Source organism: Cyprinodon variegatus, unplaced genomic scaffold, assembly GCF_000732505.1.
Source record: "Cyprinodon variegatus isolate N-32 unplaced genomic scaffold, C_variegatus-1.0 Scaffold23, whole genome shotgun sequence".
Taxonomy (NCBI): domain Eukaryota; kingdom Metazoa; phylum Chordata; class Actinopteri; order Cyprinodontiformes; family Cyprinodontidae; genus Cyprinodon; species Cyprinodon variegatus.
Window position 1 is genome coordinate 1,598,108 of NW_015150476.1, and position 27,538 is coordinate 1,625,645.

At 34.6% G+C, this 27,538-nt stretch overlaps 1 protein-coding gene across 6 annotated transcripts in view; it reads right to left on the reverse strand.

Moving 5' to 3' along the window:
- Positions 1 to 27,276, reverse strand: part of znf618 (zinc finger protein 618) — a 53,366-nt gene extending 26,090 nt beyond the window's left edge. For 5 of the 6 annotated variants that reach the window (XM_015392286.1, XM_015392307.1, XM_015392280.1 and 2 more), the window contains exons 1-4: positions 26,905 to 27,276; positions 10,489 to 10,816; positions 6,777 to 6,854; positions 3,130 to 3,174 (exon numbers count right to left, since the gene is read on the reverse strand). In XM_015392286.1, coding sequence (XP_015247772.1) covers positions 3,130 to 3,174; positions 6,777 to 6,854; positions 10,489 to 10,789 — 424 coding nt within the window. In that variant the 5' untranslated portion in view covers positions 10,790 to 10,816; positions 26,905 to 27,276. The remainder of the gene's footprint in view (positions 1 to 3,129; positions 3,175 to 6,776; positions 6,855 to 10,488; positions 10,817 to 26,904) is intronic. The other variant, XM_015392292.1, reaches the window with a different exon arrangement.
- Between the last annotated feature and the right edge of the window lie 262 nt (positions 27,277 to 27,538).

Genomic DNA, 27,538 nt, shown 5'->3' on the forward strand with positions numbered 1-27,538 from the left:
ACAGATGAATTTAAGAGGTCACTGTCCCTGAAATCGGAGTGACATGTTTTATGAATTGGTTGATAGGGCTGGGCAATAAATAAATTAATTTAATTTTTGTTTCTGATTATTATATTCATTTTTGGAAAAATAATGACGTTTTTCACCAACCACTCCTTGGATCATCAGTTCATTGCTTTTATTTTTAGATATGTACTTATAACTGATAAACTGTCTCACTGTGTAACATCACAACCTGTAAAAATTTTGTGTGTTTTATTATCATTGTTTATTCTGAAACCTTTGTTTATTCTGAAAAGCAGGTTTCAAACCTTTTCTTTTTTTTTTGTGAAATTATTTTTGCCCTTTAAATTAAAGTCACCTCATAGAGGGCATAATTGAAATCAAAGCTAGTTTTTGAAAGTAATGGATGCCATTTGTCTTTTTTATTATGAAACCCAAGAGAGGAAAAACAAAAATCGATTAATCAGATTTGGTTAGAAGAAAGTCAGAGGTTACATTTTTAAGCCACATGGTCCTGGCCTAGAGGTGAAGGTTAGTGATGTAATCAAATATCTTAAAGATTTAACTGATAACTTGCTGTGGCTAAACAAAAAAAAATCTGTTTTTTTAATTTTTTTGTTTCAGTTTGTAAAAAAAAAAACATTTTTGATATACCAAAAGAAGAAGAACAAACTTGGTCAATGATAGAGAGCCATTACAGCAGCATCTTGGGTTGAGAAAAGTGATTTTGGCTCTTGTATTATTAGGAATTTCCCTTTAAGGTCATCGGTTGGGGGACAGTATAATATTTAATATAAAAAACTGAGCAATATTTCTTTACTGAGCTTCTTTTCAAAAGGTGTATTTACTTTTACAAAGAGAAAAAATACTTTTTGTGTTTACAAATTAACCTGGAAACATCTAAAATGTTATCTTAATGGTATACTCTGTTTAAATATTTTAGCCTTTACAGTCATAAGAAACTATTTGAACTTGACCTGAAGCACATAAAAAATAGTTTTAAAAGTGTGTATTACATTTTTACTTTTACTGAACTGGTGAAAATATTTGCAGCTGATGCCAATTTCTATTCCTATCTGTTCATTTTATGAAATGATAGTAATTTACAGACATGCTGGAGCAGACAGTTAACAGCTGCAGTCAATGGTTCAAGCTATCATTAGCTTTTAAAGTCTATGAAGCCTTATGCCAGTCATAATGAAGTTTACAGCTGAGAATGACATGATAATTAACTTCTTAATTTATTTATTTCAATGGGTAATCAGGCTCAACCAACAGTTTGTTTTTGATTACCACTGGCTGAATTGAGTTCAGAAAGAATTGTCTCTGCTTTGTCAACAGTTTTTAAAATACAAGTTTTCTGCCATCAGCAGTTTTCAACACTCGGCAAGCTTCTGTGTTTTGATTCTGATTTGAGACGAGGCAGGTTGCATAGATAAACCCTGAGTCTGCTCACAGATTTGCGTTATTCTTTACAAATATCCCTGTAAAGGTAATATAAGGTCTTCTTCTTAAGGGTTAAAGTATTAGGAAGCAACACAACCAAAAGTGCTTTACAGCCTGCTCTATACTCCTAAGAATTTAATTAAATCTATAGTGGAGGATGTTCTTTGTCTGGGTGGATCATCAAAACAAGTGGTCTTCCTAATTGTGAATCATTCTGATGATATGTTTACGTAAGGCCATCCTACGTGCTGGTCACCATTTTCACCTAATCCTATGCTGAGAAAATTACCTCCCCTCTCATCCACTGATGACACAATGGATTGAAATATAAACGAAAAGACAACTATTAAACATATTCTTAATGATTTCATATTTCTTATGCATGGATGCTCTAAAATTTAGATTTTTGGTGGACAACAAATTCAAATGAATATGATATTAACTTGTATGGAGACACATTTTAGTCGATATGCTACAGTGTCCGATGAATATATTCTCTGCTCAGTGGATGGCATTTCCCGCTTCTTCTATCAACACCATTCTATATTATTTCTGACAAAACATTAGGAATATGTTTAAAAGTTGCCTTTTTCATACATATTTCAATCTGTTTTCTCATCAATGTGCGAGAGTTTAGGGCGATGCATGCTCATTTGACAGGTGAGGTAATTCACGGCAGGCAGGTATTTATCTGTCTCGGTATTTATCTGTCCACCAAAACTCAATTTTAGGGCATTCCTGCATAAGAAATATGAAAATATTAAGAACATGTTTAAAAGTTCCCTTTTTGTTCATATTTCAATCTGTTTTCTTGTCAGTGTGTGCGAGGGTAGGTAGAGTAGGTTGCAAAAATTGCTAATCTTTTAGAAAGTAAGCATGTATGAGCGATGCAACCTAGCAACTTTAAAACAGAGCATGCAAGAGGAGAAATGGACTTGTGCACGCTCTTGCATGCGTTTAGTAGACGTTACCTCTCGGTAGGGGGTACAGGCTTGTGCATTTTTATTTTTATTTTTTAAGTGGAGAGGGTGGGCGAAAAATTTTCTCCATCCAGTCTCAGTGGCCTAAAAATTATTAGTCACAAATTAAGTGGCGGTATTCAGCTTGTACTTCTCATAAGCTACCAAAATGTTCTGCCTCCATTACACTTTTATCTTTTCCTACACTATAGAAAGTCTACACTGATGTCTTCAGTTTGTCTGCATATTCACCTAGAAAGCACACAGTAGGTAGATGTATAAATAACCCACAAGTACTACTCTGAAGCACAAGTATTTTTAGTCCTAATCAAACTTTGAATGTGACATTAAGGGGCCTAGTAAAAATGGGTCTTAAAAACCGGCATTCATCATCTTGAACCTAACTTTTTCTCTTTATTACATATTTACACTGCATAAAGAATTCCACAATCACTTGCATAGATTCCACATAGTTATGGACCCACATCTCTCTATAAGCTTGCATAGTTTCCATTATCTTCCCATTACGTTCCCATTTACTAAAAAAAAAAAAAAATATATATATATATATATATATATATATATATATATATATATATATATATATATATATATATATTTTTTTTTTTTTTTTTTTTTTTTTTTTTTTTTTTTTTTAGTAAACCATCTGCTGTCATGCAAATGCAATTTTTTTATGGATAATTGTCAAAAGTGTACTTACTATTAGGTGTCTGAGGGAGACCATCTCCAACCATGCTCTCTGATTCTATAATGAAGAAAAAAAAAAGATTTGGATTTGAATAGATTAATGCCAACATGTGCATTAAAAATTCAGCTCTATTCACATCCAATTATTTTGAAGACAAAAAGGCGTATGAACAAAAGTGTGGCACAAATGGCTATTATATTGTTTCGTGCCTTTTTTGTTCGCACCGACCAAACAGGCAGTATACTGTAATCTGAATGTGCCCTTTCAAATAGCATGTTGGCAATTTGGAATCAGAGGCTTGAAAACAAGAAAAAAAAGACAGAAATTAAGAAAAAAAAAGAATATTACTAATATAAACATGCACTACCGCTGTTGCACTGATTTAATGTTCAAATAAATGGTGCTTTAAAATCTACAGCAAATAAAAACTTCTCACAATGTGAAAATATGTAAATCTGTTGATTCCCTCTTTCCAGTTTCTAATACCCCCCCTCCCCCCCAGACAAGACCCCTTGTATTTGTTTCAGCCAGAAAGAAGGATCCACACGCCAGAACATGTATGTTCTTACTTCTCTGAATAATGCGTTGTTTTCATATAAATAAAGTAAAATGCAATATAAATCTAAGCTTAACCTTGCACAGATACAAAGTTTGACATGTTACCACACTAACCTTCTACAACTCACTAAGTATTATTATGTTTCCCTGTGTATAATATTGCAGTGTTTCAGAAAGGTCTACCTCCTACACTGTTCCCGTTGCCACACAAAACCTGTCTTTCACTGAAATCATTATGAAACAAAAGACCACACAACAGAAGGCTGGAAATGCTGAAGAGTTGAAATCCTTTGTCAACCAAGAATGGGGAGATGTTTACAAAACTATCCCAGTTGACTTAAATAGTGCACAAATGTTCATTGTTTTGTCACAGAAAAAAATAGGAGATACAACACAACTGTAAACATACCCATCTCTACTGGATAAGTGTCTCTTCTTGGACAATGTAGCAAATCCAGTTTAATATTAAAATAGGTTGACTTCATCTTGCAAAGCTGGTATTTTAACCGGTCAATAAAAATAAAAAAATCTAGAAACCAGGTAATATTCTTTCTGATTAGTGAAGTCTACACCTTAAAGAATGGGTGTTAGAAAAGCAAAGGAAGGTCCCCACTGATGCTACCTCAGCTTCTTCTCATGCCTTAATTTTATGGAGCATTACTGCCTCTTACTGCTATGGACCACTTGAGCAAAAACTTAAACTGACTGTTATTAAAATAATGCTAGTATGTGGTCCTCTAATATCAAAACACATTTACAGATAAAAGCATGAGGACATGGCATCCAAATAAAGTGGAATACACGAAAAGTAGAATGTGGCAGATATGAAGCATGTAAGTCGGGGGAGACACTTTTTTTTTCTGTCCTCAAGTATTTATAATCAGTATTTTGTCCACTGTAGCAGCTGAATGTTGTTTCCACATAGATGAAAAAAATAAAATGAAACTGTCAGGCATGGCAAAAACTCAACTACATTTTTAAAGAGAAGACTAAGTTTATTAGACTTTGTTGCTGTGTATACCAAATCAGATATTCCTCAAGAAAAAGAAAAAAAAATAAAATAAAAAAATCACAAAATGATTGACCATTCTGTGCAGCCAAGGAAATGATAGAAACAAGTGAGGTAATATTGATGGCCCTGCCACTTGGTGCAGAGTTATCCTTAGACAGCTAGAGGTTATGTGGCTAAGCTAACCTTGGCTGCATAAGGTTTTAGGTCAAAACATCGAAAAGCTTAAAAGACTATGATTGTGTCTCTGCAGGTTCCAAGAAAACAACAAAATAAGAACAGTTGAATTAAAGGGCTTTTCATAAAAGTCATTCTGCTTGTTAGAGTAAGCACATATGATCAGCATCTGCTTAAGATTGTGGTAATTAGGGCTGAAACAATCAAATTAATTAGTTATTGAAAACAATTCTCAACTAATTTAGTACTTGATGAATCATTAACTGCAATATACAGACCCTTACACAGCCATTACCTAAAAAAAAAAAAACAACAACTGATGGTTATAATTATGACAAAACATTTTGCATTTAAGATAAAAAAAATAATAATCTAAGGATTAAGCTCATGGTTTGAGTAGCATAGTTTTAGCTTAGTCTGACTAAATTCTGTATAAAATTACTATCGCTATCAGATTATTATCAAAGAAAATAAAAAATGATCACAGATTAGTCAACTAGCAAAATAGTGAGTTGCAGCCCTAGAGGTAATGTAGCTAGGGCTGAAACAATTAATTGGGTTAATCGATTATTGAAATAATCATCAAATAATTCAGTAATCAATCATTAAATGGAGTGTAGAGACTCTAAAACATGCCTTTAGCTGACAGAGCAACCCATTTAGAGCAGTAATTATATCAAAATTGTAAAGAAAATACATAATCTTGGTTTTAAGATAAAAAAATAAATAAAAAGTTTTCTTCTGCCAATATGCTCTATCCAGAGCTACTAATTAGGAAAAGTTTTAGGTTTAATTTCGAAAAAAAAAAAATCTATAAAAAGGTACCTTTCGTTATTTCATGATTAATTAAATAATTGAAAAAAATAGCGACAAATGTAACAGATTTATCAGATAGACCTACAAACTGCTTTTTAACCTGAGGCTATATAATGTGGCCGTGTGTTCAGCTTGGAATGGTTGCTCACAGACTGACATCTGGAGATTCAATGATTGCATTCCTAAACTAAAATCAAAGGCTAAATGTTTCTGCGATTTGCACACAACTCCATGTCGGTTATAAGCAGGTCTAATCTAATTAAGACACCTAACATCGTCTCACCATCAACGATTCTTACTAAAGCAACTACTGGCTGCTTTAGTTTATCAATACATTATCATTCTTTGCATCTTCTGTGTTTTTCTAAAATCATTTGTATGGTATACACTACTGTTATTTAGTTATTGTTGGCGTGGACATATTCATAGAAAATCTTTTTATGAGTTTTTGTCTTCTGGAACATTCATTCCTTAAAATTTATGCAAGGTATTTTAATGACCCCTTGCAAAAATCACTCAATATTCAGCAGAACCACATCATGTTGCATTATATATGTAAAAAGGTAAACATGGCTCTGTCATCATAATGCAGCCACACCTGTGTAAAAGCTTGAGCCTTTAAGTCACTATAATTTAAATCTCATGTGGCAGCAAATGTTCAACTGAATTTAACTCAGCTTATTAATATGGATCACAAATATTAAAATAAATCCTATCAGATTTCAAGCAAATTTTTATGCATTTAAAATTATTTCTAGCTGTCATACAATGCAATCAAGTTTAGTTTATTTTCCAAAATTGGTTTAAGTCTTCAAACAAAGGAAATCTGGCAGATTTCTTGAGCTGCTGACTCTCAGCCTTCACTCCTCCTGGACAAACATACAATCAAAACAACCAGCAAAATGTAGAAGGTATGTGAGTAGCATGATTGCATGTAATAACCTTCTAAATATAGCTTCCAAGAAGTCTTTTAAGCACACTGGCATCACAATGACTTCTGCAATTCAATACATTGTGCAACCCCAAAAGCAGGATTGTATTTACATGTTACAGTCCTAACCTCTTAGAAAAGAGGGTTATAAAAAAGCAATTATCTTACCCCTGTGCGCTCTGACGTGTGTCTGAAAGCAGTTGTAATACTTGTACTTCTTTCCACACACTGCACATACATACGAACCTGCAAGAAAATTTCAAAAGCACATCATAAACATAACAAGATGCAATCAATAGCAATTAAGACAGCATAAATAAAGTTGCCTGTTAGAAAACTGTTCAACTATAACAATGGCTGGTGATGAGATTGTTAGAAATTTAAACAAACATCTTCTTCAGATCAGTGAGCACATATACCGCTGCACTGCCAGGAAATGCTAACAACACTCTTCCATGTAGCTGTTGTTACTATAGGTATTAGAAAGTTGGCTGAGCAAAACACTAAACCCCACACTGCTCCCCGGGCATCGCACAATGGCAGCCCACTGCTCCCCAAGGGGATGGGCTAAATGCAGAGATACATTTCTGCAGTGTGTGAACAATAAAGTTCAATTATTTATTTATTTATAAAAATGCAATTTTCAAATTGCAGAGCCACTCAATTTTAGCCCAATACATTTGACAAGAGTGGGACACAAAATTTCCCCATCCAGCTGTTTAGGAGGCGGTAATGCAATAAAAATTGGTATGCTGTCGCAGGAACAGAGAGTTGCAGCTAGCACCTAGATCTATGCATCATAGATCTATGCATTATAGTAAAAGTTTGAACTTTTCAAACACTGGTTTCTGGACAAGTAGGCTTTCAAGGTCATGAAAAAAAAATTGAAACCCTGGAGTGAAACATCACATGCTTGTGAAAGGAAAATTCTAATAAAATCACTATGAGAATATTTGTTGAAAATCAGCATAGTTTTTATAATGGGCGAACTCGTTCATCTCTAATTGCCACTAAAAGACGTCAGAGACAAGTTAAAATGCTAACTCCAAATAATTTGTCTTGCTTTTACATTAATCACACTGTTTCAAAGCAACTGCTCTCTCCCATGCCTTGTGACATCAAATCTGCTCTAAAATAAAGAATGAACGTCCACTCACAGCTAGAGGGCCAGAGAGAAATATTTTTTGAATGTTGTAATTAAACTTGATAGAGAGAAATTTGAATCAGCTTAAAGGACAAATCAGAAATTTAGAATTCAAAGTTCTGAAAGTACTTTAAATATAAAATTATTACATACTGTTCAATAAATGATAGGTGTTTTTAATTAAGAATAATTTTCATTTAAATATGCTTTACAGGAGACATCCATGTTTGTCAAAGAACACTACTGCATGACAAAATCCTTCGTCATCTTTACCATGGACAGGCTGCAGCCATGTCCCGAAATCCTCGTTTTAAAGGCACTTTAGTTGATATTTGCATTTTCCCCCATTCTCAACTTTTTTCCGCCTCTAGCTTCTTTTCCGAACATACGGCTTTACGATAAACCGGAAGCAGTTGCGCGCAAACACGCAGAACCAGTCTTGACCAATATATCTGACAAAATTGTTTTTATAAAAATATATATATATTTTTTTTTTATCAAAGCATTTTAAACGCTACGATGATCACATTTAATTAATTTTAATGTGAAGTTAAGGCCTTGATTAAAAAAATAATAATTTAATGACTTTTAATGGTTTTTAATGACCCGTGGAAACCCTGGATCCGATGATTATGCCTTGCTGCCCGGACTTCTCCCTTAATCAGTATTGGCTGAGTATTTTCTGATCAGTGGATTTCTAGACCTGAGAAATTACAGCAAGAGTATAAGAGTATCACCCCCATAGTAGCCCATTAATTTATTTAGAACATTCCTTCTGGTTAATGTTTGATCCCAGAACAAGCAACCAACCATTATAGCACTGGGAGTGCAAGGTGGGAAGCCCTTCATACAGACCGTGAAGAAGTGATATACATTAACTATGGTATTAAAGACAGGAAGTCAGCTTCCATTTAAAAGTCCTTATGTTCTTTTGATATACTTGTCTGCCTTCACACAGATATGAAGGCTGGTGATACCCAATTTTTCTTATATAATAATAATGTATTAGCCTATCCATTAAAGCTTTTATGGCTTCAAATTTTCTACAAAAGGTTTCAACAAGGTTTAGAAGCTCATTTATGGAAATTGTTTTTTACCAGTTTCCCAGAGGCCACTTCGCATGGTAAGACAATGATGTTTGATGAGAAAAACTAGTTAACAGTTCACTTCAGTCAGTGTTCAGTTAAGTCAGTGTTTTGTGCAGCTGCTGAAGTATTTCCACTTCAAATTCACTCTTTCATGTCTTTATGGATCTTTCCAACTGTCCTGCAATCCCAAATTTGGGGTCAACCCCAACTCCCTCTCCTACCACATGCTAATGTACCTTTGAACAAGGCACTTAAAACAAAGTAGCAGTGGAAATGCTCGGAGTCATCAGAATTACCAAAGAGGCTTAGATTAATTCAGTGTTTATTATCCTCCAGAACAACAAACCCAGGCCATAATCCTCTCTATACTTAACTCTTGAGCTAATCTAGACGACCACATGAAGTTTGGGAGTCTGTAACAAATGACTCGCTAAAAAGTCTGCAGACTTTACGATTCAGTATCTGCTGACTTTGCTAATTGCTATTTAACTAATATGGCCTAAAATCCATGGATGCTGAGATACTATCCAGATCCGTCTGACATCACTGCTGCCAAGCAAACATGAACGATGCGCATTCCCATAACTAGATATAGTGATTTAATATCACAATGTTTTTTGGGTTTTTTTTTTTTAAATCACTGCTGCTTACCTTATCAAGGCTGCACTTGAAAAAAATTAATTGTCTAGAAAGCTGCTCTAAACAAGATTTGTTTTTGTTTACACTTGTGTATACAAAATGAAAAAAATAAATCTGACTAAGTCTAAAATTTCATGGCTAAGTCAACATTGTTTTAAAATATGTTCACTTAATTATGAAACCACAAAATGTCTGACAATGGGGAAAATATTATGACCATATTTGCTGTGTTTTCATGGTAGCTTCAGAAAACCTCTACACACCTGTGGTCGTAGATGGGTGACTGAATACTTTTGGAAATATAGAGCCTGTGTACAGTATATAATAGTGAACTCCTACACATGAATTAGGGATTAGTGACAAACTGTTGTTTGTGTCAACATCTATAATGAATTGCCTGTTCATTATTAATTCTAGCCAGAAAGAACTGGCCCAGGCTGGCTTTTAAAAGCTGCTGATTCCAATTAATTTTTTATTTGCTCTAGTTTACCCAGAATAATGATTTATGTTAATGCTGTTTTGTTAGACTGTGAGCTTTAACCAAATTTACATAATGAACCAGCCTTACATACAGCTTAACTGGCAAACATATATGATACTGACATAATTTTTGTATTACCTGAATGTTATTGCAAAATTATGTTATAAAAATGGTTATGAACATAGTGCAGATTCAGAAAAAAAAATCCTTTGCACCACTGAAAGAAACTGCTTGTAAAATATATCCCCCCTCCCTTCAGCTGAATTTAGATTCCCATCTTTTATATTTAGCTTCCGTCTTAAAATGTCGACATGACTGCTTTGTGCATACAATTCAAAAATGACTCAGTAGTTTTTCAAAGAGTCAATTTTTTCGAGACAGGAATCCAGAAATAATCAGCTAAATGCTGTTGACAGATTTGTGCATCGCAGGAATATTTTTTTTGGCTCTAGATTTGACATGTTAAAAGAAAAACAACATTTCAAAAGCTTTAAACACATACAGGGATATATCAGTATAAACACACACCTATGCATGAGTCAGTGCTCTTCGTTGGAGGAGGAGTACCAAGGGCAAACATACCCTCGGTTTGAGCTCTACGGGTTGCACCATCATTTGATCCTCCATCTTTCCCTCCAATAACGACACAGATCTCAGCAGGATTGACATCTCCAACTTTCCCGTTGCTCTTCTCTGAGGTCCCAGGCTCTTTCTTTACAGAAACTGTTGGTGGAGTGCTACTCGTGGCTGTAGGTTTATCTGTGGCTGCAGTCCCATTCCCACTTTCAGCCTGCTCCTTCCCAGGATTAGGTGCCTCCTGTGCGCTCATGACTCCACCTCCTCTGAGGCTGTGTTTCTGTAAAAGGAGCAAAAAAGTAATCTGTGTCAAGAGAGATCCCATAAACCTCAATTGTAGCTTAAATCTTTAATGAACTATTATGCTGTTGTACATGGAAATGGACACTCAATAAAAAAAAATCCACCAAATATAACAATCAGCTTACTTACTTTTTTACATCTGTTTTTTTTTTTTTTATGAAAAAATCTTATTCAGCCTTTTATATCTGAGGAAAGCAACTTTTTTTTCTCTTACAAACACTATTTAATTGAAAAACATCTGGTTTTTACAATTAACCTTTTAGAAATGAACATAAATACTTTAAAATGGTTCTATTAAATATGAATATGTGTAAGTTCAGTTAAGTGCTGTTATCAAACTTACCCAATTTCAAATGAAAGTTTCAGCTACCCTATTCTATCAAGAGTTTGTAAATGTAGTTTAAAAACTTGTTATTCTTTGCAGGAATCTAGGCACATTAACATAGCAATGGTTCCTACCAAACAGGTGCAAATGAAAGTAAAACAGGCTACAGTTAGAGTGCAGCTTGAAACAAAGTACTACAGTATGACCTGACTAGAGTCCCCAACCACAGTAACAATGAGACATCTGTCTAAATATAATTGAGCCACGTGAGCTTAACATTTACACACACACATAGACGGACAGACACTCACACAAGAGTTAAAGTTATATTTATTCTTAAGAGAAGTCATCTTTAATGGCTTGAATCCCAAAGTCTTGTGGTGCCCAAATCACTGCAATTTGAGAAATATCTAAATTACACTGCTCACCACGTGGCTATAAAAGGCCTTGTTAAAAGAATGAGCATAAATGCAACCAAGCAAAACACAAGTATGCCAAAATGAATGATGTTATGGAAGGAAGGAAAATCTGTCTTCTAATAATAGTACACCAATTCGGCAGCAAGCCTCTTCAACCCCAAAGCACACCTTTCTCTGGATATGACACATGACCTAAAATGGGTAAGAGTAAAACCAAATGTTGCTGGTTTGCAGCTCAAATAGTGGATCTTAACAAGCAGGGGAAAAAAGGAGGTAGGAATATTAAACTGAGTGGATAACTATTAACATTCTTAAATGGCTGTGACTATGTCAGAAAACTTCCTAAATTACCCACAAATTTTTTTTTTTACTATTTTACATTTATTCTTAAACAATGAGATACAAAAACGTTATGATTGAATCAGAGATTTTAGATGCAGGCCAACATAATCAGATTTTTTTATTTTGGCTGATACCTGACTGATTTCCGATATCAATATTACATCGGACATCCCTGCTTCAAGGAACCGCTACATGTGTTGTTTAGCCAATTGGATTAATTGGGTTTTATTTACATTTATACAAGTAAAGAGGCCTGCTTTATATGAAAAAATCAACAGTTTTTGCTCTACATTTCAAAATTTTGCACTACCTTGTGTTGTTGTTTTATCAAAGAATCCTTATCTATCACAATCTTTTGATTGTTATGCTGTAACATTAAAACATCTATAAAACCTCAAAGGATGTGGATTTCTTGTAAGGTACTTTTTCTATTTGAATATTTTCAAATCGGGTGAAAGAAACAACAAGATATGAACCAGTCATTAAAAAAACAAAAAATCTAAAATTCTGTTTTGAAATACAAAGCACAGTGTAACTATTACTAGAAAACATAGCTGTGCCATAATAATTGCCTTATGCTAATTATGCTCTTCTCATGCTAATCAGAAGGCAAACTGATAAAATTAAATAACAGGAAAATAAAATGTGATTAGTTTTTCACTGAGAGCCTTAAAAAAAAAATGGGTGGGATTTCTGTCTGACAAAAATTTTATATTGAAAATCATTTTTAGCACAGAGGAAAAATCCATTAAAAGATTTTTTTAATGCACGCAATTAGCAATTTATCTTAGTCACAACGTTTAAACTAATTAAGCAAAGAGCATCAGATTAAATCAACATCACTGTATGCGACTGATTGGTTCAGCATATCAAATTCTGTTGCAGAGACCTAATTCAAAGACAATCAAAAGTAGGGATGAGCTATATAGACCAAAAATGACATCTTGATATTTGACATATTTCAAGTTAATTAAAAAAAAAAGAAACTTAAGAAATATTTATAAATCACAAACTATGGTTCTTCCTTAATGCCCCTGTTAAAGACATACTGGTTAAATGGAGTGATGTTAGACATTGATTTACTCAGATAAACGAAATAATCAATCACATATTATTATTCATTTAGAGTGTTATGTTTGCTTATTTAATATTTAACAAACCCGAGCCACGGAAATTAAGAGCCAGGTGTGAAGAGTTACCAGCTGCGTCTAAATAATGTTTGAGGAATAACTTCACCTCTTGCATGTATACATCACTAAAAACAAAATAAGCTTGTAATTTTTAGGGAAAAAATGTCCTGTAGTTTTTCTTTAAAAAAAAATGTTTTCAAATTTTTGTTTTTTATCATTTTCCTTTGTCTTTCTAAGGTTATAACTCAAATAAAAGCTAAAGCTTTGCTTAACTCCATATTTGGTTATATTTTTACTATATTACACAAAAATGCAAGACGATAACTGGTGTTCATGATGTGTTGGCCTCAATGGTTTGACTTGCCCCTCCACCAAACATGTTCTTAATATTTTCATCTTTCTTACTTCAAGGATGCCCTAAAATTGAGAGTTTTGGTGGACAGATAAATGCAGAGAATTTCCTTCCAGCGGAGAATAACCTTCCCTATTGCAGGAGCATACATCGCCCTAAACTCTCACACATTGATGAGAAAACAGATTGAAATATGAATGAAAAAAGGGGACTTTTAAACATACTCTACACTTGTTTAAGCCAGTCTGTTGATTTGGATTAATAATTAAATCTAACGCCGTAAACAACATGATGAGCTACTAATAAAAAAAAAAAAAGCAGTTGGACCTCTTCTTCTTGTAGAAGTTGGTTTTGATTATAAAAAAGGAAACAGTAACACAAACAGAAAATGTTGATTTAGGCGTCATCTCTGAGGAATCATGTTATCCAAAAAAAAAGAAAAAAGGGGTGGAAGACCTATTAAAGGTCTTCTGGGTCAGCTGGACATTTTTGCAATTTACAAAGCGGCGCTAAATTTCACAACTCAGTTAGAAAACATTAAAACCTTTAAAAATCTCCCACCCGGTCATGTGTAAAACTTTCTTCCTTAAGCTGGCTTTCCATTTAAGGTTATTTTGGTTTTGATTGATTGAATCATAAATCATGTTTATTTGTTTTTTTTTATTTATTCAGGGTCAGCAGTAAAATAAAATTGACAACATATCAGTAATACCAATCATCACCCAGATTCAAATGAATGTTATAATCCTGACATGTTGAGGTAGGAAACAAAAAACAAATATCAAATAACCACTTTCTGTAAACAGTAGCTGCTGTGAAAAGGTAATTTTAGTGTTTGCACGCTTTTCTCCATCTACATTGTTTCTATATTAATATAAAAACAACCAAGGCGTTTCAGAACCATGCAGAAAAAAACTCACAAATTTAATCAACATACTTTTCTAAGGTTACCTCTACTAGAAGTTTGTTTGCTTTTTGTACAGATACTATTTGGTAAGCAAACCAAGAACTCTTCAGTTTGTAGTCACAAACATTAGTCACAACAAGGTTGTGAAAAGACCTTAATGCTAAATCTGGTTTAATACTAAATCTGTATGAGAATAAAGTAAAATAATTTGTAATGGATACCCTGACAGCCAAGTTTAAAACAAAGAGAATGAAGCCTCACCAGCCCAGGGGATTGGAAATATTTATCAAAATAAAACCGGAAATGGAAAGACTATTTGTTTCGTCAGAAAGACATTAACATTAACCTAAGATTATAGTTTCATTAAAAGCAAACTAAGGGATTTTGTTCAGCTGTAACAATCAATATACCCTTTATTAGTATGGAGTAACCTCTTTGTTCAAGCTGTCTTTGAATGCAGCATGAGCATACAAAGGCCAACACAGAAGTTCAACATGAGGCATGATGCTGAGCAGTGCTGAATGTGAGCATCACCGTATTTAGCAAAACCAGCAGAAAAAAGCATAACAATTTGCAGAGGTTTTTCCAAAGAGACCATGCAAGTTGTGTAGCTTTGTTAGCAATCAGACGTGTTAGGCAAAACATGTCAAAGGTATAGTGGAGGATTTACTTTCTCCGAGTAGATCATCAAAATAAGTGGTCCTCCTAATTGTCAATCTTTCTGGTGATCTGTTTAAGTAAGGCGGTCCTACGTGTTACTTTCCAGTTAGCTATCCTTTTCTGAACATGAACGCTTTCAGGTGTGTGTTTGTGTTGAGCTACAGTTTCAGACAGTCATTGAAGCTCGCCTTCCTCATCACAGTTCATTAAAAATGGCAGAGGGTTGTAAGAGAAAAAAAGTGTTCTGAAGTCTATGAGAAGAAGAGAAAGGCCTCAGAAGATTTGCAAAGTTTCTATTGGATAGGTAAAGTTTGGCATGATATTTGGAGAAATCCATTTCACATCATTGCTAGTAAAAGTTATGTACCTCTATATTGTAACTTAACAGAGCAGATAAGTTTAACTATTTTGTAATTTGCATATCAAGTAGTTGGTGGCAACAGATCCTTATTTACCCTGCAAACATGTCCAGATTTCCACTGCAGCACACAAATACAAGCATGACAAACGGGTTGGTATATGCTCTCCCACGCGTTTAATAGGCGTTCCCTCTCGGGAGCGGGTACAGGGTTGTGCATGTGCATGTGGAGAGGGCGGGTCTTTTAAAAATGAAAAGACCCGCTTAAATAAAAACTTTAAGTGTATTGGCTAGTTAATAATCTAAAAGGTCAATATCTCTGCCTCATTACTTGCTAGTTAGTTTAATCCTTGAATTAAACCAATCTTTCATTTCTGCTCACAATTGCTACCCACATATCTAAAATAAGTTTTTCGTCACAATAGAAAGAGGAGAGTCAGGGAAGAGATAAAAAAAATACGTATGACATAATAAATTTCTTTTACCGCATTTTTTAATTCTTATGATTAGACAAGAGTAGATACAGCTTTTTTAAAATTCCAATACGATACTCATATTAAAACTTTGAGAATTGGCCGATACCGATAATGACCCGATACGATATTAGCATGAATCATACATGCTGTTGTTAATTATTTTGTACTGTAGAGAATAAGAAAATATTTCATCAAGTTATTTTTCTAAAACAGAGAATAAAATAAGTATAATAGTTATTTTGTGGTTAAATCCCACTGCAATGTTTACTCTAATGCCATTTCAAAATGTTGTTTTCCACTATGTTTTAATGTTTATTGCCAAAACAGAAAGAGCGAAGTCAGAGAAGAGACGAACCAGATGCCAGCAGCAGGAAAAATTATGTAGGGACTTTACAGGCAAGGAGATATTATAACTTCCTGAGAATATCTATTGCAGAAAGAAACCAGGCAGGTATTGAGAAAATATTTTCACAAATATTTCACAGGAAAGGTTTAATTTATTGTGAGAAATTGAGAAATTACTCCGCCGAATCCAATGTGTTCAGCCTGCCATGTTATCTAAACTATTTATTTGTGAAGTTATAATTTTGAAAACGTTTCCTTTTTTTTTTTTTATGCATGAATTTGAAGTTCAAGTTCTTTTCTTAATGCCAGCAGCCAATTAATTGTTTAGATGGTGGCGGTCAGTGGTACACACTTTTTAATTTGATCTACAATACTGCATACTAAATGCATTGCAGTGTGACTGCCTTATTATTTAGCCTACTGGTTCTCATTTCAACAATTAAAATAGCTTTTTTCCCCCATTGCCTTGAAAATCAATTGAATGTCAAAGAAGCAACATTTTCAGAATAAGGTTCCTTCATAAGGTTTAATATACAAGGCAAGAAATATTTACCTCGTGGGCCAATACAACGATGAAAAGAAGTCTGCCTATTTCTCACAACTCAATGATGGCAAGTATGGTACAATGAGATTTGTATTCTATGTGGAGGTAGGCTACATTTTATCTTAAAGTATAAAATAAAATAAAAATCTAAGGATATTCCTCCATCCATAGTTTTGTACTTGGTTCCAGTTTTCAACTATTCTTCAATTTGAATTTGTAAAAAACAAAAATCTCTAAGGGTGAATATAGTTGGAATGCTTGAATATCACTGGGAACAATTAAGAGAATAACAAACTGTTGTTGTCAGACAGAAACCTTTAATCTCCCCACAGCAAGTTTTTCAAAAAGGAAATATTAATAGGACGACGGGCAGATGCAAGGGATCATCAGGAAGTGAACCCCATGAGTAAAACGAACAAATGACAAAGAATTGAGAGATTAGGTAATGCCGAACAGCAGCAAAAGGTTCAATTGCTGTTGCCCTGTTGCATATTGACACAAAAAAATGAGTGGATTCTACATGAAAAACAAAAAGGCATACGGTTGGCTGGTAAACGCGGTTCTATGTAGAAAAGAAGGAACACCTATAGAAGCAGTACTTAACGCATTGTTTACTTAAACCTTAAAGGAGATGTCTTGCGTTTTGTTGCAGTATATCGTAAAAGTGAAAAACAAACCAGGGCAACAAAAAACAGATCAAGATAAAAAGGGTACAAATTTACTCTGTAGGTTAGTTTCTACATTTATCTTGGTTAAGTTTTCCATTTTTCCTCCATTTAACTTATATTCTTCTGAAGTTTGAGCGGATCTACTACCCCACAGTTATTTCCTGGATATGAATACTGTTTTGGTTAGAAAATGCAGGGGCCCTGAACTGTTTTTTTACTGACTTTACAGGACATATTTCTTCCTTTCAATGGTTGCCTTTTAAAAACAACTAGTCTAGCTATTTATTTAATTAAAAATTCTACCTTCCTCATTGGTGCAGCTATATAGCATTTAAGTTTTCTTTCTTCTGCATTAGTAGACACAATAATGGGTAATCCTTCGAGTTATGTTTTTAAAGATTGAATGCTTTAAGGTCAAGTACAAACTAAGAGCTAAAAAAGCAGCCAAAGACCAACAGACCATAAAACATCACAGAACAACCACAACGTACAATATATCTTAATCTATACCAAAGTAAAGAAAAATATTATGCTTCTCAAAGCCTTAAACAAATAGTGTCCCAGTTAACTCAGTGCCACATTCTTTCTCACATGGTTTCATTTATATTACAGTTTGAGGCCCAGAAAGGGTAAAATTATCCATTAAAGAACAAAAAGGCAAAGACCAAAGAAACTTCCTAATTAAATTGAAAACAGATTGACTAGCTGCACTATTTTTTCTCTCTGGTCTCTCTTGTCATTAATCACCTTGGAGCTCTTCACATAAATTGGTAACTCTTAGGTAGAGAATGGCTTAGAGGATGGAAAGTATTACACTACATTTAGGCGCTTAATCTATTGAACTCACTGAAACAGTGCACACATGTTACAACATAAATATTAACATGCTGTATATCACTACCCTTTACTGTACCCAGTGAACTATTAGAGTTTAATACATTTGAGAGTTAAAAAGCATGCTGAAAGCAATGTCCGACAGAATTTATGTAGGGTTGCTGCAAAAATTCTACTTACTATTGCAAATACTGAACTTTGCAATTATTTATGAGTACTCTTTGAGTTGGAAAAAACAAAAAGCATTGAGTTTCCTTAAAAAAAGAAACAACTGAATATATTTGTTTTGTCTAAAAGCAATGAAGTGTGGAGGAGGAAAACCTCTTTCTATGATGAGCTATAAACATGCCAGGCACTCCCAGAGCTACATGGCAATAAAGCACAAGAGTGCAAGGAATTTTAAGACTTTAAAAAAACATGGTATATGCTAAATTAATTACTTCAAGCTCAGAAAAAAATTAAACAAAATCTGATATGTGTTTTTTTTTTTTTTATGAATTGCTACTCTTTAAACCTTAAACTGACCAGATATACTCATCTATCAATATGAAAAAGAGACTTAGATCTGTTGGAAGAATAATGCAATAATCTTAAAAGTGTCCAAATGAAGAAACATTTGAATTTTTATGAGATTAAATATACGTACAAACATGATACTATCTCAAAAAGATCACACCCCTTCTCACCCAAGCAGCATTCTTTCTGAAGCATTTTTGATGGATTTGAATTAGTATATAAAATGTCAGATGTGGCTTGTTTTCCTCTAATAAAAGCCAAAATTAAAAATTTGCCATCTGGCCAATGTTCTCTTACAGTCTGAGGCAGCCTATATACTCTACCCTACAGGGGGAAAGCAGGAGAAAATCCAAACCAGATGCAAAGGGCTTCATGTCTTTTGAATAAAGCAACATGTGATAGACGGACACAATCAACCCCAAAATTGAGAAAATCAAAGATAAAATTATTTTTCAGTTTTGTTTTCCTTTTTCTTTTTTTTACAAATAGAACATTTTAAAAGTAACAGGTTAAAGCAGGTTTATGTTCAAACAAAAATATCCCAGGCTTAAGAGATCTCATGAAGTATTTTTCTCTGTGAAATAATAGTTTGAAAAAATAAAACTTACCGGGGATAGTCATTTTTTGCTATGCTAAGGCTAATAAAACACCTTAAAAGCTCTTTAGTAAAAAGAAAAATATGGAAATTTGAAATTATCTTAACTCCTGATTAACAACTAAACTTTTAGATATAACAGAGTCAACAATGCCATCTAGTTCAGTTTATATATACAAAAAAATACTAAGATAACCTCCAAGAATCCCTTACAATGCCATGACAATCCATTACTTAATTTTTAAAAATATGTTAACCGAAATGTTGAAATGTTCAAATAAAATACAGTAAATATTTCTATGGCAATACACAGATAAATTCACATTTAATCTGAATAGATAGAACCAGAGTAACCAAGTACCACCCTTAAATCCTTTACTGGTACACAGTACCACACTGTTCCGGTGTAGGTGCCAGTTCTTGTCATGTGGTCAGATCTGCCCGGGCCCTGCGCGTGTCAGTCACTTTGTGCTTTATGACTGGCTGAATGTTGCTACATGACTTAAAACATTATGGTTGCTCAGACAATGATAACAATGCAGTGTCCGTGTGCTGAGTGGGGAGCATCAGTAGTGGTAGCGTGTCTAATGACCGATGAAGCTTTACCTCACTGATAACAAATCTGAAAAATATTTGTTTATGGTGAACAAAAGAAGTGCAAGACTATGATATAAAGTGGGAGAGCTGGGTAGCGCTGTGGCTAGCTGTGCTCAGTAGCTAACAGGTTAGCCTCTTTTAGCTCGGTTAGCCATATTAAGCTACACTAATTTTAACTGTGTGTCAACAACAACCGTTTGTTTTCCACAAGTAGAATAACTCTTGTTTTCTTTGTCTAAAACATCTACGAAAGTCATTTTTAAGATGTTCCTTTTGTCCTCCCCTGCACTTAGATCTTAATAAAAAGAATAAGAAGAAGCACTGTGACTTTTTGTATCAACTTGTTAAATGGCAGAGCTCAGTCTGTCTTAGAATGCAGTGCTTCCTTCAAGACTGAGAATAATTGTTTTCTAGTTTCGGCTACTTTAGATCATCCATGAAATCTAAAATAATAACAAATATGGGTAATAATATGACTCCAGGAGAGATCCGATTCTTAAGAAAGGGGTGCAATACAGTATGTCCCAGTGGCGTTGACATATGATTATAAGAAAGGGGAAGGCCCCGAGCAGATCTGGTACCTACACCGGCTTACTTTTAATACTGCAGAGCCGGAAAACCCTACCCTCTACCGGGAAAAAACTCTACCTTTTGGAGAAGATAAGGTTTTCTGGTGGAGAACGGTCCAGCCTGTCCTGTGACGTCCCCTGCTGTGACTGAATGGTTGGTAAGTTTGGATGGATGGTTTATCCATGTTGAGAGGGCACACTTACTGTAGGAGGCCACCAGGTGGGAGTGAGAAAAGATTAATTTGACCTTATTAGAGTTGTGGGCTTAGGTTATTTAGTCTAAGGTAAACTAACATAATGTGTGCATAGGAAACTAAAACAGCCTTCTTTTAATTAGATGAAACCCAAATTGTAGTTAAATGCTGAAACTGTGGTCTTGAGTGACATTTGGTCTGTGAAGTTTTGATTGTGATTACTTTTTATCCCTGATTAATGCTACATCATCAGGGGGACTGTTGATTGTTTATTCCATTATTCTATGATGTTGAAATAAACAGTGCTTAAAAGTTTTCTTCTATGATTAATATCCTGGTCATGAGCAGACATTAATGGGTTTGTTTAAAGGTGACATTGAAAACATCACCTTTTCAGGGGGAATTGTTATGATAATTATCATTGATGATGTGTGAGTTGTTTTACACCTTAATATTAGCTGCCTGTTGCGTGTCAGAACTGATGTTTTCCACAATAGTTTATCTAATTAAAACAGTTCCTCTGTCTGGATATACAGTTATAGTCTTCATTCTGTAAGGGGCAAATATTTGGGAATGGAATGAGAGCAGTGTCCTTCAGCTAAGAACAAAGTGTAATATTGTGTCCACTCATGTCTACTCTACTGTGTATGATGTAATGATGTGGCAGACTGGAGATGTATAAAATGACTTTTTAACTATTAATCGAGGCCACTTCCTGAGAGGTGAGCAGCTGCCTTCTGTAAACTCTAAGCAACTTCTCTGATCGGATTGAGATTACAAATTCTATCAGAATCTGTTGTCATGTCTCCTGGTTATTTAATACATATAAGTTATCAAGTATTATTTAAAGAGTTTTTCCTGATTGATCTCTTTTCAGAAAAAAAAAACAGAGAGAGAAAGCTCAAAGGTGCATACACAGAGAGCATATCTTTAACAACTGAAAAAAAACAAAAACAATAGATCCACAGTAACTGTGGATTGGCTACACAGCCCAGAGGGGAGGTTCTGTCAAAAAAGACAACAGTTGTTAAGAGTGTGATTGTTGAACTGTTGAAAAAATGGATTAAAAGTTTCTGGAGCTTTTCACAGGTCATTTTGGAGAGACAAAAATTCCAAAAGTTTCCTTATAAGATGAAACCAAAATTAAAGACTTCACGGTCTACGTGCATATAATGTAGTAAAACACTCATATGGGGCATTAACATGAATACATGAGGTGGTGGTAGCATCATGTTGTTGGACGGCCTGTCTTTGGTAAGGATGAGGGAAGCTTGTTAGTGCTAATGATGATGGATGGAGATCCATTTAGGGCGTAACCGGTTTCAACTTAAGAGTTGAGATTGGTAACATGTTTACCTGAATCAATCTAAAACATACAGCCAGAGTTAAAGGGATGGTTTGGATCAAAAACATATTGCGCATTAGATGAAAGGCCCAGTGTATAGGTAGAAACTGAAATAAAACAAGGAATGGAGCGCTACAAAAGTGTAAAAAACTGCAAAGCTGGTAGAAGCATACACTGAGATACCACTGCAGCTGAAAGCATTAACATATTACCTGATCTGGGCTGCATACTGATTCATGCCACACTTGAAAGATCTTTATTACCAGAATTTCCTTTATTTTTTCTCATCGCTAAATTATGTAATAGGTGTTTGTCTATATTTAAAATCCCTATAAAATAAAGTGTGTTTACAATGTGACAAAACATGAAGGCATTCAAACTTTGGTTTTTATAAGACATTACAAGTCAAACCTCCCTGTGCTATTTTTGCATGAATCTTAAAAACAAAGAGAAAAATGACATGGACATAGATACCCAATGAGTTTATTTCTTTTTAAAATTCATCAAACCTTATTTTTGGACTGTCTAGTTCTGAATTAATATAAGGTAAATATTTTGGGCTAAAACATAATGAGGTTATGCATACATGAAAAACACCTCTAGGACAAATTTGGATTCAACTTCAATGCATTTACCAGAGGTGCTTAAAACACTCAGCCTATATTTGGGCAACGCTAAATGAGCTTCTGCACAATAATCCCCTTTATTAATCACTGTGCTTCTAACTTGCTGAGGTTTACTCATTTTTACAAAAACTGCAATGCTTGACCACAAGTCCCTAAGCCCTGCATGTTTAACTTGATGGAAAAAAAAAAGGTTCCAAATATAAAATACAAATTTGTTTAACGCTCATAAAAATGTTTCCACTCTGCAGGGATTAAAATAGGAATCAGCAAAAAACAGGGGAAAAAATGAGAGAGAGGGAGGGGAGGGGTCACTTCAATCACTGCTTTGACTGCATGTTTATATTATCCAGAGCATAGTGAGAGACTAGGAGCCGGACTTGACTAAAACCTGTTTCACACTAATGCTTGCATTTTCCATTTCTTTAATCAAATGCAAAGTCTGTCTGTCCTCTGTAGTAAATATATTCTAAGATGGTATATGGCCACCCATTTCAAAAAAGCAATAATGCAAAGAAATGGATAAACTCCGCCACCGTCGTCTTTCGCTTTCACACATGGGATGCTCTGGAAAAAGAAACTGTGTCGTCTGGTAAAATTCCATCAGCATACACTCAAAAAACCCATAAAAACCTTTTCAATCTATATGTTAATGCCACGAATTAAAATTTAATAACAAGAGATATTGAAAAGCAGTGTTGAATTATACAAAAATAAATCCTGAAAGATCAGGCCCCTAAAATTAGAAATTCAGGGCTGCATCCGGACTGCTGCTAAACCCTTGTAGGCTGGAAGATTAAATTTTTGATGAAAATCAAAATTACACTGCACGCTGACGCAGCCGCAGCAAACCTGGCACTATTGTGATTTATGGATTCATTAAACCCACGGGAGTTTCCCCCCCTCCTCTTTTCACTAAAAGAAATTAGATTTGCTTTGGTGAAAATTTGAATTTTCAGAAAAGCTACTCAGGCTCTGCTCTACCTTTAGAAATAGAGAGAAAAAAAAACAGCTTCTGTGTATATAACCACAGCACGTAAACAGGCCTAATTTTCATTGCTGCAGCGACTGAACATCCATATGCATTATTCATGAAAGCAATAAGGTTCATTTTTACAAAGGAAAAAAAGTGGAATGTACAATTTTTTTTCTTTTTTTTTTTGTTTAATGCAGCATCCCAACCCTTAAAAAGCTGTCCCCTGAGACTAATTTAACTGAAGCCATTTTCAGACATTTTCAACATGCCTCTATGGAAATAAACAGATCAAAAGGTATTCACTAAGCTTAAAATGTATGGTTCTTTTTTTAACATATGAAAGAATAAACCTGGCTCTGTGTATTTTCCGAAAAGAATACAAAGTCAATTTTCGTTTTTTTTTCTTTTTGCAGAAACCGATACCTGATCCTTCTGCACCAATATTCTGACAATGAGAGCAGCAGCCATGTTTTAAAATCTCTACCCTGAGGGCAGTGATTTAATCTTCCACCATCTAATGTTTTTCGGAGACCAAAGAGAAGTTTTACTTCTTCATCTAAACTAGTAACTCTACTGATCCAGGCCACAGCTCAGCCTTTATTCCTTTAAGCACCGACAGATGTGAATGCAGCTTACCTTTTACATTCATCTCTAACTTCAATATGAATTTCAGGATTTTCAAAAGCAAAGCGGATGAAACAATTCCTACCTGACCTGACCAGAGTGTTTAGCTAAAGACCCCAAAATAGAGCTTCTTTTTTGTGAAAACTTAGCACTGATGAAGAGCCTGGACTCATCTGTTGCATCTGAGAACAAATGTGAACCTCTGAGGCCAAACTTAGACGACAATATTATGTGTATCAAGAGACTAGAAGGAGTTTCAGAAGGGACACATATAACAGTTAAATGTTCACAGACTGACAGCAGATAACAGACCAGTTTGGGGAGCATTGACGTCTTCCTTAGAAGCAGACTGCTGTCCTCTAAGGATTATTTTTTATGTCATCCATGTCTCTACCTCACCATTCTTCTCTGCTGCTGTGATATTACAGTGAAGCATAACAACATAAAGTTAAACATTTATCATCTACAAACCAAATTACCTCTTTTAGATCTCCTCAACCAGCCAGCTTGAAAATTACATCTGAAATATCATAACACAGTGGCATAAATCTCAATATACTGCTTTTATTTGGATGTCTTAGGCATCCATAATCGGCACCTTTCACTTTCCTCAAGCAGTGTGCCATTTAACCCTAGAAATGGCTAACTGATGAGGAATATAGATACGGTATGTATAAAATATAGGGACTAAGGTTGTTATTTGCAAAAGAAGAATTAACTATCCTAAAAAAAATAAAAAACTTCCCACGCTAAGTATGCAGTAAAATACAAGAATCTGCTCAGTTTTCATTAGTGTTTAGAATTTAACAGAAAAAAGAAAAGTAAATAAATAAAGTTTTAGTAGTGGAAGTGGTGTGTATATAGTTTTAATTACCAAAATAAGAAAAGAAAAAAAAGCTATATTGGCACTTCATTACAAAATATGCACTTGAACAAATTGTTTCCAGCCAATGGTTCGGTCCTCCAGTAAAAGCCTGAGTTGCTTGAGATGCCCTTTGGGAAAAATAACTGCCCACCACTGCTTTTTTAGCATCACAAACACACTTCAAATTAAATTGTGCCTCATAGCATCCTAGTGCTAGTGTAGTGGTTCCCATACGCTTGTGACTTCACATATAGCACTAGTGTTCCCAACTAGTGCCTGAATATGTTAGCATTACTGAGGAAATTAAAAGGTGGGAGAAAGAAAAACAAGCAACAAACAACTACCAATATATTTTCTAAATCTCTTTGCAAATACTGAATTTTGCTTTTATAATTGAAATTAAACCTGACAAAGTTTATTTGTTTCTATTCTTCGTGTTTAATAACTTGCTAATTGTTTTCATAAGCATGCTTTTGCGTAAACTTTGTTATTACACTCATGAATCACAGCAACTCTTTGAGGTTCCACAGTCGAACAAGACCTCATGCATTTTGATCGTTTTTAAAGCAAAGGTCAGAATTTACACTCAGATTTTTGCATACCGACCAATACATTTACCTCCCCACTAGCTCTCAGAACTGAATGAATAAAGATTTCTGAAGGTCAGCATTAAAATCACCCATAGAGAAGAAAAAAAAATGCCTCTTGCAGTTTCCCCACACATTAAAATAAAAAGCAAGCCCTGCAAGATGGGAAAACTGTTTGGCGTCTGCAGGATTAATATAAACAGTAGAGGCACTGGTTGTGATTGTTTTTCCTGCCCTCAAATTATGCTGACATGTTCCCTTCTTCTTCCAGTGCTATAAAGTTCACTTCAGATACACCCCCTCTCTCTCTACACAGCTTCAATCTTTGCAAAAAAAAACCCACAATGACTTATTGTCAGTTATTTCTTCTAAATATCTGCTTATAGAAAGATAGGTAATAGTTCAAGGATAAAAAATATAAATATAATTTTTTTTGCAAAAATAAAACATATTGTACAAAAAAATACAATGATTGCAAATTGTTATAATAATATGAAAAAAGAGTGGGAAAAAATAGTAAAAAAGAGAGAAGAGAATGTCAAATTAAAGTCTCAGAACTAGTCTCGTTACATTTTCTAATTTTCTCAAAATGTCCGCCGACAGGTGGCGCCACTGTCAACTAGATTTTAAATCCTCTATATTTCTTTTAAACACATCTCGAAACTGCTTTCGACATCTGCACGCTTTATTGTTCTTTTAATTTATCCATGAGAAACGCTTAATATAGCGGTGGTTGTAAAAGCTTTGGAACGGCAGGAGCGCCAACTCCGGAGCTCTGCTCAAATTTGCAGTAAAAATTCAGAAAACATGGCTGCAGGAGGTTTTAGTGTTTCAGATTGTTCCTCCCCTCCTCGTCCTTCATGTTGCCACTCTCGTCTGGTCCGACTTGGATCCATTGTAATAAACGGTGTTTTTTTTACCTGGGCGGCGGACGTTGTGCGCAAACTAGCTACACGGACACGGCGGCAGTTTTCACTGCAACTTCATTGCTAAAAATTTCTAGCTCCAACAGAAAAAAAAATAACATCAACAGATTATTTAAATTGATAAAAAGCCGTTTACCTGCTGTAGAGGCGGACAGTAGTGCAAAGAGACTCGGTTTTGTCGTGTTAAAAAGAGGAGGGGGGAAAACTTGATATCCGCAACATTTTTTTTTAATTTAGGATTTTTAAATCTAAAAAAAAAAAAAAAACGAAAAAAGCGGTTTTACATACCTCTAAATGCGATGCAGCTCATGCGAAACAGGCTCGTGCTCCAGAAAATCCTCCCTCCCCGACCAGAGGTGACGGCACAAAAAAAACTGCTTCCTCAAAAAAAAAAAAAAATTGTGAATTAGTTATGAGAAATTCCAAATGATAAAAATTTCACCATAGCGGGGGGGTTTCGCCTTCGCTGCGACCCGCTACGTTACATTTTAGTAAAGCTAAGATGGCGTATTTGAGTGTTGAATTTGAAGGTTTCGTCGAGCTGTTTCTACGCCGTGAACAGGGGGTTAGTGTTGCGGTTCCTCCTGTGGAAATTTTCGTCCGCCATATACAAGGGCAGATTCTGAAATTGCAGCACCGGCCTGAATATTAGCCTGGATAAAAAAAGAGAAAAGAAAAAAAAGAAAAAAAAAGTCTAGGATGGAGACAGAAAAAAATAGGTTGGCCAACTGCAGAGTTGCACGGAGAAAGAAAAAGATTGGCACTGGGAATTACGAAGTAATTAAAGTAAAATAATAAAAAAGCACAGTATTAATGAAAACAAGGAAGTTAAATAGGATTGTAACGTCGGTTGAAATGCATTCGTATCAAGAATATGTTTATTAATATTTTTTTTCTGCGATTTAAACTAACAAAACATCTG